The following is a 19,178-nucleotide window of genomic DNA, read 5'->3' on the forward strand; positions in this document are numbered from 1 at the left end:
CTGTCTCCCGGCGTCGGGAAATGACAGGCGTCTAGATATGACAGTCGGGAAGCCCTGCTATTATCAATGATGCCTCTCTAACCCTGCCATTATTAATGATGCCTCTCTAACCCTGCCATTATCAATGATGCCTCTCTAACCCTGCCTTTATTAATTAGGCCTCCATATCACTGCTATTATAATAACTGCTTCTAACACTGCAGCAACACACATCTCATAGAACTGTACATTTTTAGTTTTGCCCTTTTTTAATTATTTATTATTAATTATTTAATTACCTACAGTTAGTGAGCGACGCTAAACTACAGAAAACTTAGGCCCTCATTCAGAGCCGTACGCTCTGAGCAGAGTGCACGCTCTGAATGAGGGCCGGCCTCCATAACTATGGGGCGTCCTCCTGGACGCTCGTATAGCTGTGGGTCACCACCCACAGCCTATACGAGCGTGCAGTTTGATGGCCGCGATGGTCTTGACCATCGCGACCATCGAAACTGCGAGCCGGAGCCTGCGGTTGAGGTTTTCAACCACAAGGCCCGGAGTGATTTTGGTTCTATCAGAGCCAAAATCACTCCCACTGACATCGACAGCACGCCCCCTTTGATCAGACACAACAAGCGAAGGAAAGTACTTCGCTCGTCGCATCTGGCGCATGCGCACGACGGAGCTCCCTCCGTCGTGCGCATGCTCAGTGCAGAACATCGACCCACTTGCGAGCGGACAGCCGCCCGCGAGTGGGTCTGAATCAGGGCCGTAGAGTGCAGTGGTTGTTGCATTTGAATGAACATTCTATGATTAATACTGTAGCAATCTGGCCATTCTTCCTGACCACCAAGTGGTTGGATCAGTGGGTCTGATTCAGAGCCGGATGCTATTTGCGCTCGCTCGTTCAGAAAAAGGGGTGGCTATTCAAATTAACCATTCACTCTTTGCGGTCTGTTGACACCTCTATGTCTGAACGAGCAAACAAAACTTGCTTTCGTAATTTTGAAAAAAACGCCCCCTGGCCGCTCGCACCATACGTCATGTCCGCTATTTATTAGATTAATCGAGTACATCGAACGGCGTATGAACTGCTCGCTATTCTTGTGGTTGGTTTTTCCTACCGCAATCTTGCGAGCAGTTCTGGCTATAAAGCAACCAAGTGACGTGGTCAACGACGCTGCTGTATTAATTATGCACACCCTTAAAACGCCCATTTTGACCTTTAGGCACGCCTGTGTTCGGAATTCCACTCCCTGTTTTCAAGCACCTTCCCCTGTTACCAGCCACATACGCCTCCTCCTATCACTCATAATAGCAGGCATTCGCTATGTAGCGAGCACACGATTTTTGGCCGCACTGACTGGTTCGCGCATGTGTATTACAATCCGTACGCATGTGCAGATGTGCGAACATCGCTCGGAACGAACAAGCGGACGCTTACGAGCGGCTCTGAATGAAGCCCAGTATCAGTTTCACCATGCGCATACAGCCCCATGTGTGGTCTTATCTGAACAGTCCTACTGCTCCAGCCAAATGACCAAGTCATAGAGAACCCAGCACAGCCAGACGATGACTATCTGGGGTTTATGTACTAAAGTGTATGGAGATAAAACTACCACCCAATCAGCTACTGTCACTCCAGTCACCAGGGAACCCTAACAATGCAGGTTTCCCTCACAGGGAGAGTTACAAGTAAAAGAATAAGTACAAACTGTGGATCGTTTGAAATGTGTCTGTTAGTAATGAACAGCCCTGTGCTCCAGCAAGGACTACACATGCATTGTTAGGGTTCCCTGAGGACTGGAGTTGGGAAACACTGGTCAACGGAGAACTTATCTCCCCACTGTGATTGACTAGATGCAAAGACTGATCTACAAATAGTTATATTTATTTTTCCTTCCATTGTTTGGATCTTCTGATATAAGAGCTTTCCAGCAATGTCATGAATATAAATAAATGTATAAAGATAAATGTATTCTCCTGTGACAGTGATGGCACTCACTCTGTCTTCTCAAGGTGTAATAGTAAGGGATTTCCCTCCACGTGTATACTGTACTGGACCAGGTCTGGATAAGTGTTCTGGAGAGACAGAATATAAATGAGTGAACAGCATGATACAGAATTATACTGTGTCTACAACTCCGTTTATTTAAATCTTTAATGCAAGGATACATTATAACAGGCCCACTGGGCTGAAGTGTGGCATGAATACAAATCTTCTTGTAACAAAAATTGGACCAGTCCCAGGAAGACTGGAGAACATATGAGCCCCAACCATGACACTTAGGGCGTGGTTCAGAGGTGAGCAAGGGCGCCGAGAGGGGGAGGGGGGGAGCGGGTACAGATTACCCGGGCTTCCTGAGGGGCCCGGCAGGGGCCCGTGTCCGACACCGCCCCCCCCTCCCTCATAGCAGCGCAGCACACAGCTTGTGCTAAGCTGCAGTGGGAGACTGCTGTGGTTGCTGAGCAGCAGCCACAGCAGTCTCCTATGCCTGTGGGGGGGGAGCGATCACACTGATCGCGCCCCCCCTGGCTCTGCGCCAAGCTGAGGGGGCTCAGAGCGCCCCCTTCACCAGCGCGCACTGAAAATCTTTTTTTTTCTCCAGAAAGGGGGCATGGCCAGGCCTCCCGCGATTAGGCCACGCCCTTTGTTACCCGAGCCCGCCGTGGCTCGTGGCGTGCCTGGAGGTGAGCACTACTGCAGCGGCAAATGCGACTATTTGCGGAGCTGCAGCGACAATAATATGCAAATGCTGGTTTCAGTCTTCCCCTAGTGTACTAACATGCGCCGGATTGTGCAAGGATTGGGACGCCCACTTTCAATGCACAGGAATGGTGCAACTCCAGCGGTGGTACTGAACCCTCCACCACTAGCTCACTATCGCGTGCACCATCGACACTTGCACCAGCCTATGGCATTCGTCTGAATATGGTCTGTGTGACTGCAGCTGTGCGTCTGAGAACACATCCGCTTTCACGACACGCCTGCAACACTCCCATTACACAACCATTATTTGCATTCACTTCAGGTCACCTCCCAGTCACTGCCCCTAGGAATGGTCACGGCTTTTCCTCACCACTTCTAATGATAGCGGTTCCATACACAACAGCGCATTTATGCATATAGGAAAGCATTTCTGGGCTTTTTCAAATTGGCGCAGTAGCAAATAGTCACTCAACTGCGCAGACACTGACATTGTGTGCACCCCTGTATTAGACCATTAATGTGGACTGACTAAGAAGAACTAGCCTATTAATTCACTATTAATTAGTGATTATACTATCTATACACTATTATCATGTTTTGTTGTCAATACATGCTTGTCTGTCACTGTGAATAGTGCACTTTAATTGACCAAAATGCAAGATTTGATACCTCTCATACACAACAATACTATAAGCAAACAAACAGTTCTCATTTTTTTGAGCACGTCAAAGTATTACGTGTGTTGAGAATAGAACCAATGTATACAGTAGCATAGCTACCAATTGTCTTGTTCTATCTGGAACAGTCTCGCTTTAAGAGGACTCTCTCTCCATCCCAGCAATTGGGACATATCTCTTTAAAGGGGTCCATTCATTATGTTAAAGTATCGAACACACTCAGCAGCTGTGGGTAAAGATTTCCAGAGCAATTCACCATTGCTTTGATGCGGAGACAGCTGACCCGAAGATCAGCTGTCTCCACGATCCCCTTCACCACTACTTTAGAATACTTTATAATAGCAATGCCAAGTGCTACTGTACATGCATGAACATCGGATCACGCATGCCTGGCCTCTGGCAAAAGGAGCCGCATGGGGTGGGGGGATCTGAATGGATCCCTCTGCGCAACCCAGGACTCCTTCCCATAGGAAGGAGCTGCGGTCCGGGAACAAACGCCATCTGAAGATGGCGTAAGTTCCTGCAGTCAAGCTCTGAAAATATAGTATTTTTGGAGCTTGATGAATGTAGGTGCTCAATACTAGTGTACGGAGATGGCGGGCCACATCGGGGCTGAAAGGTAACCAAGAGATATTGGTGATTAGAATGCATTGCCCCATTACTTAATTTATAGAAAAGTAAGTAGAAATTTAAATTTTCACTTGCTTTTATATAAATGAAGTGATGATGAATAGACCCCTAAATGTGTTTTAAGGGGATGTAGTCAAAATTACACCTGACTAAATTCCAGCAGACACAATGCCCACATCAACATACAGTCACCCATAATACCGACACAGTTAAAAACCTGACAATCAAATTCCGCCATTCAAAATCCTGAAACATCAAAATACAGACAGACAATGTACAAGCATTAGTTTATTTTTGATCAATTATCAAAATTCAAAATGAATGAACAGAAGAGAAATCTAATCAAAATCAATATTTGGTGTGACCACCCTTTGCCTCCAAAGCAGCTTCGATTCTTCTAGGTCTCTTATACCTCGGGCGGCAGACTTGGTCGGCAATGACCGCTGGTGCACTGCGACCAAGTAGCGGTGGCAGAACCGGATGTTCTCAAATTCGGGAGCGCTGGTGATGGGGGGGGGATCATGGCCACTTTAGCAGCAGTATCACGGAGGGCAGCAATATAGAAGACGGCAGCAGAATTGCTCAACCCCAAACACTTAACGCGTTTCTCCAGGTTTTCGGCTTTCGGAGGCATAAGAGACCCGCCGGAGTAGACGGGAAGCACATTTCTGCCACCTGCCCTCTTAAAGATCCCAACCACCTCGCTGTTGATTGCGACTGTGTTATCTGATATCTGTACAAGGTGACTTGTCTATTCACAGCCTGCTACTGAGGTACTTATTACTTCACTTATGTTTATGTGGATTTAACATTAAGATATTATTATTATCATCATTTATTTATAGACTGGGCTCTTTTACTTCATTCTAAAGAAGGTGAGATACTAAGTTTACGGGGAAGTCACAATATTTGGCTTTAACGCTGGAGAGACATTACAGCAGACCTTTATATATCCTATTATCCAGAGCCATATAGAGCAACTACTGGAGAGGACTGCATTGTAATCTACAGATTGACAGCTATTAATTCTATGTTTTGATGTTTTTATGTTTCTAAAACTACTAATACACACTGCGTGTTTTAATAAATATTCTTTTTATTTTGTCTACAAGCGCTACCTCTTGTTTTATATATTGTGTATTTTTAATGGGCTACAGTTCCCACTTGGTATAGCTGCTAATTAGACAAAATATCTTCTTAGGAACACAGACCTGCCCACCTACATTAATTAACCACACTTGCACAAAGTCAGGGCTTTTGGAGGATTACAGTCAGGTGTATGATTAACCAATCATATCAATCAGGTGATAATGATCATCATTTTCATATGAAGGTTGAAACACAGTCATTAACTGAAACAGAAGCAGCTGTGTGGGAGGCTTACAACTGGGTAAGAAACAGCCAAACTCTGCTACAAAGGTGAGGTTGTGGAAGACAGTTTCATGTCACAGGTCATACACCATGGCAAGACTCAGCACAGTAACAAGACACAAGGTAGTTATACTGCATCAGCAAAGTCTCTCCCAGGCTAAGATTTCAAAGCAGACTGGGGTTTCAAGATGTGCTGTTCAAGCTCTTTTGTAGAAAGAAATGGGCAACGTTGAGGACCGTAGACGCAGTGGTCGGCCAAGGAAACTTAGTGCATCAGATGAAAGACACATCATGCTTACTTCCCTTCGAAATCGGAAGATGACCAGCAGAGCCATCAGCTCAGAACTGGCAGAAACCAGTGGGAATATATGCTATGCAAGAAAAAACAATCGCACCAGTAGACAACCTTCTCTTCAATTTATACTTTGGATTCAATATTACTTTATTCTGGTTGAAGAGGTGCTACCCAGTATAATAAATGATAAGTATCTAGAAGGGGACCAGATAGTGGAATGCTGCACTGGTTGTATCTATGTAAAACATATTTTTATGTGAGATAATAAAAGTTATTACAGTTTCCTTCAAAATATGGAATAAACAAAAATCACAGGTGAAATATTAAATTATTTGAAGTGAAGTAAAATGAGTCCAGGGGACTGTTCCATAAGAAACCCAGAGAAATAACACAATATCTATTTCAGGTGTAGAGTTTCCATATCTATATGTGCATTATAATCTTCCACACTGAGGGGGTCATTCAGACACAGTCGTTAGCGCCGATGCGCTCGGACCGGGTCGATGGCCCCCCACAGAGCATGCGCACGACGGCGCCGGTGCCATCGTGCGCATGCGTGAGACCCGCTACGACCGACAGCGCCGGTCGTAGCGGGTCTAGATCCAAAGGGGGTGAGCTGTCGGTGGTGATTGACAGCTCGCCCCGTTTGGAAGGTTGGCCGGGGGGGTGGCAGCCCAAACGGAGGCGTTCCCATGGGAATGCCTGCCATTTGGGGGAGGCCCCACTGACATCACTAGTGATGTCAGTGGAGAGCTTCCGGCTCTGACAGAGCCAGAAGGTCTCCGAGGCTTACGACAAGTGAGACCCTACCCTAGGGTCTCGTCGTAAGCCCTGATGGTCGTGATGGTCTACGACCATCGCGACCATCACCCGAGCGGTCGTTAGAGCTGTGGGTGTAAACCCACAGCCTAACGACCGCAACACAGGCGGGCGGTCAGGATGCAAGTGGCCGCCCAGTTTCTGAGCGACCGCTTGCATCCTCCGACCACCTCTGAATGAGGCCCTGAATCCTATTGTCTGTACAATAGTAGTTACATATTATCACCTTTAATTCTTATCAACTGGAAACTGTTTCCAAGCACTGTAATTAAATTGATACAATGTATCACAAGGTCTGTGCTAGCTTTTCAAACTCTTAGTCACAGAAGGTAAATACACTACTGAATTTATTTTAAAAAAGGTCCTAAACACCATTAATACATTTTATAGTATTCTACTGGTATTACTGTGCTACATTTCAGACTGCATGATTTGTATGCACTTTATAGAAACCAGAGGGACCCAGGTACACCCATCTATTGTTCGGAGAAGTCTGGCCAGAAGTCGGTCTTCATGGAAGAATTGCGGCCAAAAAGCCATATCTTCAATGTGGAAACAAGGCCAAGAGACTCAATTATGCACGAAAACATAGGACCTGGGGTACAGAAATATGGCAGCAGGTGCTTTGGACTCAGAAGTCAAAATGTGAAATATTTGGCTGTAACAGAAGGCAGTTTGTTCGCCGAAGGGCTGGAGTGCCGTACAATAATGAGTGTCTGCAGGCAACAGTGAAGCATCGTGGAGGATCCTTGCAAATTCTGGGCTGCATTTCAGTAAATGGAGTTTGGGATTTGGTCAGGATTAATGGTGTCCTAAATGCTGAGAAATACAGGCAGGTACTTATCTACCAAGCAATACCATTAGGGAGGCGTCTGATTGGCTCCAAATTTATTCTGCAGCAGGAAAACGGCCCCAAACATACAGCCAATGTCATTAAGAACTATCTTCAGTGTAAAGAAGAACAAGGAGTCCTGAAAGTGATGATATGGCCATCACAGAGCCCTGATCTCAACATCATCGAGTCTGTCTGGTATTATATGAAGGGAAAGAAGGATTTGAGCAAGCCTACATCCACAGAAGATCTGTGGTTAGTTCTCCAAGATGTTTGGAATAACCTCCCTTCCCAGTTCCTTCAAAAACTGCATGCAAGTGTACCCAGAAGTATTGATGCTGTTTTGAAGGCAAAGGGTGGTCACACCAAATATTGATTTGATTTAAATTTCTCTTCTGTTCATTCAGTTTGCATTTTGTTAATTGATAAAAATAAACTATTAACACTTCTATTTTTTAAAGCATTCATACTATGCAGCATTTTTTCCACACCTTCCTAAACCTTGTGCACAGTACTGTATTTATACTCCATATGGGTGGCAATTGTGCAACAAAAGATAAAAAAATACCTATATTTTCTCATAAACCCATATTCACAGAAGTTGATATCTGCTAAATAGTCGCATACCCACAGTAATTGATGCAATCTGCTAAATTATAGGTCTATGAGGACATATCTGTAGGTATTTTTATTTATTTTGTTGCACAATTCCCATCTATATGTAGTGTAAATACACTGTCAGGATTTTGATGTGTCTGGATATTGTCCTTGCAGGGATTTTGAGTGTATCAGGATTTTGTCCATGTTGGTATAGTGATCTGTTGGGATTTTGTCCATATAGGTATAGTAACTTGTCACTATTTTGATTTTTGGGATTTTGTCTGTTTCTAGCTTACAGTATGTACCTGTCGGTATAGTGATGTCCATTTCTAGTTTATGTCCCTGTCGGTACTTTGTCGGTATGTCGATTGTCGGTATTTAGTCTGTTTTGGGATTATGGTTGCCGGGATTTAATGGGATAAAGCAATGGGGTATTTGCAAAACCTAATTGGTGACTAAGACCCACATGACTGTTATAGGCAGGACATGTATAACTGTTTTTCCTGCCATGTTAAAGGATCTAGGATGGTTGGGAGCGCCACATATACATCAAAGTGGAAAGACATTATAATGTTAATTATATTATATGATTTTTGTTGAGGATTGCTCTTCCTCTGCTCCATTCTGTATACATACTGTATGGTGTCCTCTACCTGCAGTATAATTGGGAACATGTTTTCTAATTGAAAGAGTTAAACACGATATCAATGTACATGTGTGAGGTACAACAACAAAATCTGACCAATAACACAATGCAAATCTGGTGACAGTAGGAAAAGTATCATTGTAAAGTACCTGTGTGTCTCTTTTGTGCAGTGAGTGGACTTTTTCAGGAAATACAACCTCATATTTCTGTCCAACAGGTATTCTGCTAAATGCTGGAAGAGAAAAATATACTTTTAGTTGCATCAACCTTATTGAGTCATTGTACAATTACACTGTTAACAGGACACAGATCTCTTTCACTATCAGGGGGTATCCTATTAGCCCCGAAGTCGGCCTGACGCCGGCGCTTATTGTTTTTTTTTCCCAGGACCTGATGTGTCCCAAAAAGAATCCACGATTGCTGTTTTTCCACATGGAAAAAGGCGATAAGCTTGCGGACCTATATATTTTCGCCTGTTTTCAGGAGAAAAATTAGCGATTATCGTGGATTCTTTTTCAGGACACATCAGGTCCCAAATAAAAAAATCCGATAAGTACCGACGTCAGGCCGACTTCGGGACTAATTGGATAGCCCCGGGCGAGGTAATTAGCAGCAGTAATTTGCCACGGCTAATTGGAAACCGTCCTTAGTGTGATAATATAACAGGAAACAGAACCCTCTCACTATAAATATTATAATATGACAGAACACAGATCCCTCTCACTATCAGTGTGATAATATAACAGGACATACATCCCTGTCACTATCAGTATTATAATATAACAGAACACAGATCCCTCTCGCTATCAGTGTGATAATATAAAAGGACATACATCCCTCTCACGATCAGTATTATAATATAACAGAGCACAGATCCCCATCAGTGTGATAATATAACAGGATACATATTATCACACTGATCTGTGTTCTGTTATATTATCAAACTGATAGTGAGAGGGATCTAACAGGACACAGATCCCTCTCGCTATCAGTGTGATAATATATCAACACACAGATCCCTCTCACTATCAGTGTGACAAAATACATATCCCTTTCAGTATCAGTGTGACAAAATACATATCCCTTTCACTATCAGTGTGACAGAATACATATCCCTCTCACTATCAGTGTGATAATATAACAGGACATACATCTCTCTCACTATCAGTATTCTAATATAACATGACACAGATTCCTTTCACTATCAGTATTATACTATGACAGAACACAGATCCCTCTCACTCAGTGTGATAATATAGCAAAACACAGATCCCTCTTACTGTCAGTTTGATAATATAACAGGACACAGATCCCTTTTACTATCAGTGTGATGATATAACAGAACACAGATCCCTATCACTATCAGTGTGATAATATAACATGATACATATTATCACACTGATACAGATAGGTATCTCAATTATGTTATATTATCACACTGATAGTGAGAGGGATCTGTGTCCTGTTGTTATATTATCAAACTGATAGTAAGAGGGATCTAACAGGACACAGATCCCTCTCACTATCAGTGTAATCATAACAACAGGACACAGATCCCTCTCACTATCAGTGTGATAATATAACAGGACACAGATTCCCCTCACTATCAGTGTGATAATATAACAGGACACAGATCCCTCTCACTATCAGTGTGATAATATAACAGGACACAGATCCCTCTCACTATCAGTGTGATAATATAACAGGACACAGAACCCTCTCACTATCAGTGTGACAGAATACATATCCCTCTCACTGTCAGTCTGATAATATGACAGGCAATGGACAGGGACACTGGTCACAGGGCATAATTAGGTATTTGAAGGCCCCATAGCAAAAGTTTGTAAGGGCCCCTATATACTACCCAATGGTGAAAAATGTGTCTAACACATGTAACTTTGACAAGGAAGATGGGCCCCCCTCAGCTCCAGGCCCCATAGCAGCCGTGCGCCCCATGCACCAGAATCAGGAGTACAGTTTGGTAACCTGGAATCACTGGAGCCGGTTAGTGCTGTTCACACATGTAGTCCACTAGGTCACCTGAGTATTTGCTAATATGTCCAATGATGATCTGATCGATTCTCAGGTGTGGGTAGTGTTTTGCAACCACAGATGGCATGGTATGGGTCAAATGCCCACTGTCACTGCACAGCACAGCTCTGTGTTCTGATTAGCGCACCCCATAGTTATTACTGCCAGTCTTCATCTGTAAAAACAGGAATAGCCCAAGGGGGAATTCCCCTGCTGCCCTTATTCCACTTCCGACAATGTGACTCTTGAACAGAGCTGCAATTTCACTGGCTTAATAATCATCATTTCCAGCAATGGCAGCTGTTACATGGGATCATTATATAACGTAAGTGGCCCATACATACAATCACAAAAAAAACAATTCAGAGATATACAAATTTTTCACCCAATTTAAAGATTCCACAATCCACCACCCATACATTACAGATATTTTTCAGTCATTTGCAGATCGTTTTCAGGGAAGACAGATCTGCCAATCATGAAAAGGTGTGTACACACTGTGCGATCAGGAAAGACAGTACGATTACGACATTGTAATCGTACCGTCCTTCCTGATCCCCTGCAGTGCCTACACTGAACGATCAGTCGTTCAGTGTAGGCACACTCCATCATTCCCGTACATGGGCAATCTGTCGTTATCGGCAGTTTGGCCTGCATGTTCAGGCGATGGACAATGTCAGAAACGACCAGCGGGGCACGCGCATTGCTGTTCGTTTCCTACATTTTAGTGCACAATTTGTGCACGATTATTGGGCGATTGCACGATTACGATGTCATAATCGTGAAATCGCTCATTAATATCGCCCAGTGTGTACGCTCCTAAAGTCTCATCATTTTACTAGTAACGGTCTGCAAATCAGCTGATCGTTACCATACACCAGCAATCTACAGCCCCGATTAGTCTGCGACATCCAACATGTTGGACAACCTGACTCACCAGCTCCAATCACTTTTTGGTCGGAATCAGAAATCGGTGAACCTCATACATTGCAGATATTTTTTACACCAACATCTGCAAAACTGCCAGTTGCCCCAATTGATTCCTGATGTATCAATTACATGTACAGTTATTTTTATACGATCTAGCTGCCACCTCTCTCTGTGCCCACTGACTCTCTATTCATTACAAACATGTGTATCATAATTAGTAACAGGTAGAGTCACCCAGCTGATACTCCTCAATATAGGGGAAAGGTCCCACAAGAGAGAAAAACATTCACATTCTTTCAGATACAATGCAGTTTCCCTATCAGTACAATAAATACTACATTTTACATGCTCACAATGACCCCAACTGACCCTAGGGGAAAAGCTTAGAGAGCCACAATAATAACAACCACGCCTCCTATAATAGGGAGACTGGATAGGTAATACCCTCTGGTCTGGGCTGGCCTGGGGATTGGAGTCTTCCGTGAAAACTGTGAGACCTGGAGGTGTATGAACAAGTCTTCTAGCTAGTAACCCTTATCAGTCCCAACCCCTAGGAGACAGTCCAATTACATGACTAAGGTAATTCGATCCATTCCACAAGAAAGTCCCTGAAATAACCAGACAATGTGATCTGAGTTTCTGCACTTCCCATTAAACAATCAGAACTCATGCTTTATATCTGACACAGACTCCATGCATGTACTATTTACTGTATGGAATTGCTCTATAGCAAAAATCTCTCCTGCTAAACTTTACCCATGCATTGGCTCTAATAAAGTGACCCTCATGTTATACCCTTAATTAAAAAAAAAAAAGAATTGCTGCCAGGTGGCTTTGGTGTGGGGCTGTGCACTGGACTCACCTAGGACTTGGCAGTCCAGCAGTACCAGTAGGATTAGTGCAGCTTGCAGCATGGTCTGTTCGCTCCTGTGCTCACACCTTCTCCTCGGCAGTCACAGAGGAACTGTACACACTGTACATTGTGCTTTCTACATTATATAGCCCCACATGAGCAAACAGGTTACTCAACAATCCAGACTCAGCGGAAGTGACAGCATACTTGTCCCTCAGCCACTTCTCATTGTGTTCCTGCCCGGTGTGGGATTCGTGTCTATTCCTGGGATGTTTGCCTTGGCATCCAGGTGTGCTTTGTTTTCTTGTACCTGGTCTGACCATGACATCAGTTTATTGGTAACTCCCGTGAGAAATCAATCAGAGCTGGTCAGGTAGATGGAACAGAGGGCGAGGCAGTGACAGGCAAATGAAAGTGTGCAATATTATATTAGCCAAAAAGCAACAATAACAAATGTTTGACTGTAGCAACTTTTTCATATAGAAACTTTGACATGTTTGTAGATTTTTATATTGTAACATTGTTTAAAAAAAACAACTCACCATAAATATTGACCTAAAGTTCTAATAGCAAAGAAAATACACTGTATATGTAACTATTTCCATACTTTAATAAAAGTTCAGATAATTGATCTTCTGTTTAGATTTGCTATATGGTGATGTGTAATCTGTTTGTTATGGGCCATTTTCTGTACATGGTTGCAGTCATTTCTATGACTTCTGATAGGAAGAATATTGTATGTCAGCTCCCCATGATCATAGAAACATAGGGGTCTATTTACTAAGCAGTGTTAGGAGACAGAGTGAAAAGTGATAAGGTACCAGCCAATCAGCTCCTAACTGTCATTTTTCAAACACAGCCTGTGAGATGGCAGTTAGGAGCTGATTTGCTGGCACCTTATCACTTTTCACTCTGTCTCCTAACACTGCTTAGTAAATAGACCCCATAGAAACATAGAATTTGATGGCAGATAAGAACCACTTGGCCCATCTAGTCTTCCCTTAACATTGCTTTAACTCACATAGGGCCTGATTCAGCAAGGATTGCAACTGCGATTACGCACGCTATTGGTTGATTGTTGCATTCTGCGCATGCATATGCATCACAGTATGCGAACCAGCCACTGCGATCGGGACTGCAACCGCAGTGACTACGCAGATCCGTCGCAGGGTGATTGACAGGAAGTACCGTTTAGGGGTGGTGACGGGGGGTGTTCATCGAAACGCAGACGTACCAGTGCGTTTGAATGCCGTTGCAGGGGTGTGTTACTGATGGTTTAGCAGTCTTGCTAAGTATTACAGATGTGTGTAAGACAAGGTGGGCGTCCTTATGTTGTGCTGCGATGGCATAGCAGTCGCAATGGATTAGCATATAATCGCAGCCACAATTACTGTTGCGTTCCTTCCTGAATCAGGCCCATAGCATCGGCTGTTGCATGCATACGGGTGTTTAGTGATGGTGTATACACAATGATTTTAGCAAAGGACAGCTCTCTCGATAACAACTCTCCTTTGCAGTGTCTGGACCTCTGGGTTTATGACCCGAGAGTCTCTCTGTGCATGTGCGAGCCGTGGGGGACCCTTGGAGAGATTCTGTTGGATCCCTCTCAGGGAAATCTCCTGAAAAGAAGCCCATAGGCTTCTATTAGGCAACATCAACCTTAGATGATGTTGCCTGTAAGGTCCAAGCTGGGCGGGTGTGATGTACTAAAAGGAAAATGCAGCCAAAAATCTGAAATTACCCATTTTCTGAATTTGGAGCATTCTTCAAATGTACCAAGCTCCGGAATCAGATACATTCTAGAGCTTGGACCAAATGGGCATTGCCCTCCCACGGGCTTCTATCACATTCAGCACATGAAAGGAATCCTATCCCAGTATCCGATGCAGTGCGCGCGGCACACGACACATGCGCAAATGGGGCTTCTGGGTCATTATCAGGAGAGCTATCCATTGTGATTTTAATCACATTTCTAGGTACATACCAGCGTTACACCCTGATAAGTGGCAGGATGCATCGCTTAGTACATCCTGCCCATATTATCAGTTCTGATCAGCGATTTCTCTGAGTTATCCCTCTTCTTAATTAGGAATAAACTGTGATAACCCCTACTTCTGGCAAAAGACAAGAGAAAGGGGCTTCAGCTATGTAGAATTCAGTGATTATGAAGCTTGCGGTCGGGAGGGTACAGACTCTATTGATCCCAAATAATAGAGTAGGGAACAGTGTAAAACTTAAAATGTTTGATATCATGACATCCCTAGTCTGAAAATAGACTACTATAAGTAAAATGAGCAAATAACTCTTCCGTGGAATAAGACTAGGGGCACCAAGAGGGTGGGGGTGGAGTGGGTACGCAGTGCCACTGAAAAAAAAAGCTTTTTTCCCTTTTCTTTTAAGGGGGAGTGGTGATACCTCCCTTGATTAGGCCACACCTCTTTTACCCAGGCCCGGCGCGGCTATTGGCACACCTGAGTAAGACACTTTTGTTAAATGTCAGAAGGGCTAATGGTCTAATAGGCAGGTATGGCCCACATAAAAAAAACCCGGCCAAGCAGCTCCACCTCCCAGTGCTCAGCTGGCATGCAGAGAGACTGGGCATGCCATGAGGCCACTCCCCCATGACTCACGCTGCACTGCTTACAATGCCAGGGCCGATTAGGAGCCACAGTTCGTCTCTGCTTGTATTATATTCTTTTAATAGGATTGTTTGCATTCAGTCAGCTAAATACTGGGGTTTTAATGCACCCCAATGTGACTAATGTGACAAACAACTTATTGATTATTTTCATTTATTTATATAGTGCAAGGGGTATCTGGTCAGAATGACAACATTCACAATGTTGACACTAGAATGTCGATATGGTACAACATGTTGATATGTGAAATGTTGACATTCTCAGAATCCGAACACTTAGGTTTAGGTGTCACCACGAGTGTTAAGAACCCCATACATCAGCAATCTGAAAACCACAATTGAACAATTTGAAGATTTATTGCTCAATTTTAGGATTTCCCAATCTAGCAATCTGCACCCATACCCTACTGATCTGTTTCAGTGATTTGCAGATCGATTGCAAAAAATGATTTCCCAATCTAGCAATCTGCACCCATACCCTACTGATCTGTTTCAGTGATTCAGATCTGCCAATCTTGAAAGGCCCATCCTTTTACTGGTATTGGTCTGCAAATCTGCTGATCATGTCCATACAGTGGCGGAACTCCCGGAGACAATGGAGTCAATTGCCGCCAGGTGCCAGCCCTGAAGGGGGCACCAGGCGCCATTGTCATCCGGGCCGGCCACTGCTGAGGAGCTACATGGAGAAGGAGCGCCGCTGATCGGTGCTCCTGGAGGGTGCAGGCGGTCGAACCCCCTGCACCCTCCATTTGCCGGGCGCCCGCTGAGTGTGTTACCAGCGGGCGCCCACTCTTTCCTCCCTCCCCCCGGCGCCAGCGGCAGCCGGAGCTCACTCCTGAGCTCCGAGTCCCACAGTGCACTATGGGAATGACGTCACTCCCATAGTTTTCGAGGAGCGGGCGCCGGGGTCTGAAGGCAGCAGCACTGGAGAGGGGATTAAGGTAAGTGTTATTTTTTAAAATTTTATTTTGTGTGTGTGTGCTCACTACAGGAGCTTACTACAGGGGCATTACTGGGGGGGTGCTCACTACAGGGGCTTACTACTGGGGCATTACTGGGGGGGGGCTCACTACAGGGGCTTACTACAGGGGCATTACTGAGGGGGTGCTCACTACAGGGGCTTACTACAGGAGCATTACTGGGGGGTGCTCACTACAGGGGCTTACTACAGGGGCATTACTGGGGGGGTGCTTGCTGCAGGGGCTTACTACAGGGGCATTACTGGGGGGTGCTCACTACAGGGGCTTAATACAGGGGTATTACTGGGGGGGTGCTTGCTGCAGGGGCTTACTACAGGGGCATTACTGGGGGGTGCTCACTACAGGGGCTTACTACAGGGGTATTACTGGGGGGGTGCTTGCTGCAGGGGCTTACTACAGGGGCATTACTGGGGGGGTGCTCACTACAGGGGCTTACTACAGGGGCATTACTGGGGGGATGCTCACTACAGGGGCTTACTACAGGGGCATTTCATGTGGGGGTGCTTGCTACAGGGGCTCACTACAGGAGGCATTACTGGGGGGGTGCTCGCTACAGGGGGCTTACTACTGGGGGCACTACGGGGGCTTAGTACTGGGGGCTCTACAGGGGGCTTACTACTGGGGGCCCTATAGGGGGCATTACTGGGGGGGCTCTACAGGGGGCTTACTACTGAGGCATTACAGGGGGTTTACTATTGGGGGCACTATTGGGAGCACTTCAACTGGGGGCACTACAGGGGCCCTTACTACTGGGGGAACTTCAAGGGACATTACTACTGGGGCACTGCAAGGAGCATTACTACTGGGGGCACTACAAGGGCATTAAAACTGGGGGCACTGCATAGGGGGACAACTACTGGAGGTACTGCATAGGGGGACCATTACGGGGGGGCACTACATAGGTGGGCACTGCATAGGGGGATCTCTACAGATGGCACTGCACAGGGGGACCACTACTGGGGGAACTGCATAGGGGGGCGGCGGCAGCTGGGGCTGGCATAGGTGCTGGGGGGAGGTTAACTTGAATTGGGGGGGGGCACCAACATTTATTTTGTGTCCGGGCACCTGGGATGAAGTTACGCCACTGTGTCCATACACTAGCAATCTACAGCCCCAATCCATCTGTGAAATCCAACATGTTGGACAATCTGATTGAGGTGTCTGCCGCAGAAGGCAAGTTTCTTGACTGGGTGCAGGGTGCATCCTGCACCCATTATAGATATGCCACTGGTTGGTCAGTGTGGTCAGCCTGCATTAAACCTACATTATCAGTTTATTCACCAGAGTGAGCAGAATGCAGCCTATAAGGAGGACATTTTGCACATTGCACGTCGTTTACTTACTATCAATATTCCATGTATCTATGAACATTTCAAATCAAGAAAATACACATTGTTTTATTTTTATGCATTCTTGTCATGCCTTCAGCATGAATGTTTGTTATATGAATGCATTTATTTCTGTGTAAGCCCAATCTAGTGGCCAGTCTTATGTCAGCTGAAACTGAACCTTTCAGGCCCTTGTAGTGAGCTTCCCCAGCTACCCTGGGTAGAGAATTGGAGGTCTCCATCTTAGCTTTTCACTTGGCCAGCAGAGATGTATGCAGAGGCGGGCTGGGCTAGGGGGCAGGGTGCCATGTGCCCCCCGGGCCGCAGCGCCATGTGGGCCGCGGGCAGTCTGTGTCTCGGTGACACAGCTTCACCGCGTGTGTAGCGCTGACCGGACTGAGTTTGGTCAGCACTACACAGTGACAAACACACAGGCTCCGGCAGCTGTGTGTTTGTTTTAAGTAGCAGCCAATGAGAGTCTGACAGACTCTCATTAGCTGCTGTACCCACTGCCGGAGCCGCTCCATCTTCCGATCCCTGCAGTGGGTAATGGGACAGACGTCATGATGTCTCTCCCATAAGGCAGAGTGGGCCGGCCTGGGAGGACAGAGGGAGGAGCGGATGGCGGCGGGAGAGGGGATTCAGGTAAGTTTTTTTTTTTATTACGTGTGTCTACTGGAGGGGGTGGACCACTACTGGGTGCAATACAAGGGGGGGGACTACTACTGGGGGCACTACAAGGGGGGGACTACTACTGGGGGCACTACAAGGGGGGGACTACTACTGGGGGCACTACAAGGGGGGGACTACTACTGGGGGCACTACAATGGGGGGATTACTACTAGGGGCACTACAAGGGGGGGATTACTACTGGGGGCACTACAAGGGGGGGACTACTACTTGGGGCACTACAAGGGGGGACTACTACTGGGGGCACTACAGGGGGGGACTACTACTGGGGACACTACAATGGGGGGACTACTACTAGGGGCACTACAAGGGGGGACTACTACTGGGGGCACTACATAGGGGGACTACTACTAGGGGCACTACAACGGGAGGGAACTACTACTAGGGGCACTGCATAGGGGGGAGGGGACTACTACTAGAGACACTACAAGGGGGGGACTACTACTAGAGACACTACAAGGGGGGGACTACTACTGGGGCACTACAAGGGGGGACTACTACTAGGGGCACTACAAAGGGGGGACTACTACTAGAGGCACTACAAGGGGGACTACTAGGGGCACTACAAGGGGGGACTACTACTAGGGTCACTACAAGGGGAGGAGACTACTACTAGGGGCACTGCATAGGGGGAGAGGACTACTACTAGGGGCACTGCATAGGGGGGAGGAGACTACCACTGGGGGCACTGCATCGGGGGACCACTGCTGGGAGCTCTATATAAAGGGCAATACTGAGGGTACTGCATAGGCGGGAGACTACAACTGGAGCCACTATTTAATGGGCACTGCATAAGGGTTACCACTTTTGGGGGCACTGCATGGGGGGTGGACTGCATATGGGGGCACTATATAAGGGGCACTGCATAGGAGGTACCACTACTGGGGGCACTGTATAAGGGGCTTACTACTGGAGGCACAAGGGGCACTGCACAGGGGGGATTACAACTGGGGGCACTGTATAAGGGGCACTGCATAGGGGGATCACTACTGGGGGCACTACTGGAGGCCTGAATAAGGGGGTCCTCTCCTGGGGCACAGGGGGGCACTGCATATGGGCACCACTACAGGGGCCTGCCCCTAATCTTTATTTTTACTTTATATTAATCCCATATGGACCCGCCTCCTCCCTGGAACACTTGAGGGGGGTGGGGGCGCCGTAGCACGCAC

At 46.0% G+C, this 19,178-nt stretch overlaps 1 protein-coding gene across 1 annotated transcript in view; it reads right to left on the reverse strand.

The window, feature by feature from the left end:
- LOC148509306 (zinc metalloproteinase-disintegrin-like protein H3) overlaps positions 1-12,481 on the reverse strand; it is an 88,288-nt gene extending 75,807 nt beyond the window's left edge. Inside the window, exons 1-3 of the mRNA XM_088443229.1 lie at positions 12,383-12,481; positions 8,709-8,791; positions 1,985-2,061 (exon numbers count right to left, since the gene is read on the reverse strand). Of these exons, the coding sequence (XP_088299355.1) occupies positions 1,985-2,061; positions 8,709-8,791; positions 12,383-12,434 (212 nt within the window). The 5' untranslated portion in view covers positions 12,435-12,481. The remainder of the gene's footprint in view (positions 1-1,984; positions 2,062-8,708; positions 8,792-12,382) is intronic.
- Between the last annotated feature and the right edge of the window lie 6,697 nt (positions 12,482-19,178).

This window comes from Taudactylus pleione, unplaced genomic scaffold (assembly GCF_031769625.1).
Source record: "Taudactylus pleione unplaced genomic scaffold, aTauple2 ptg000329l, whole genome shotgun sequence".
NCBI lineage: Eukaryota > Metazoa > Chordata > Amphibia > Anura > Myobatrachidae > Taudactylus > Taudactylus pleione.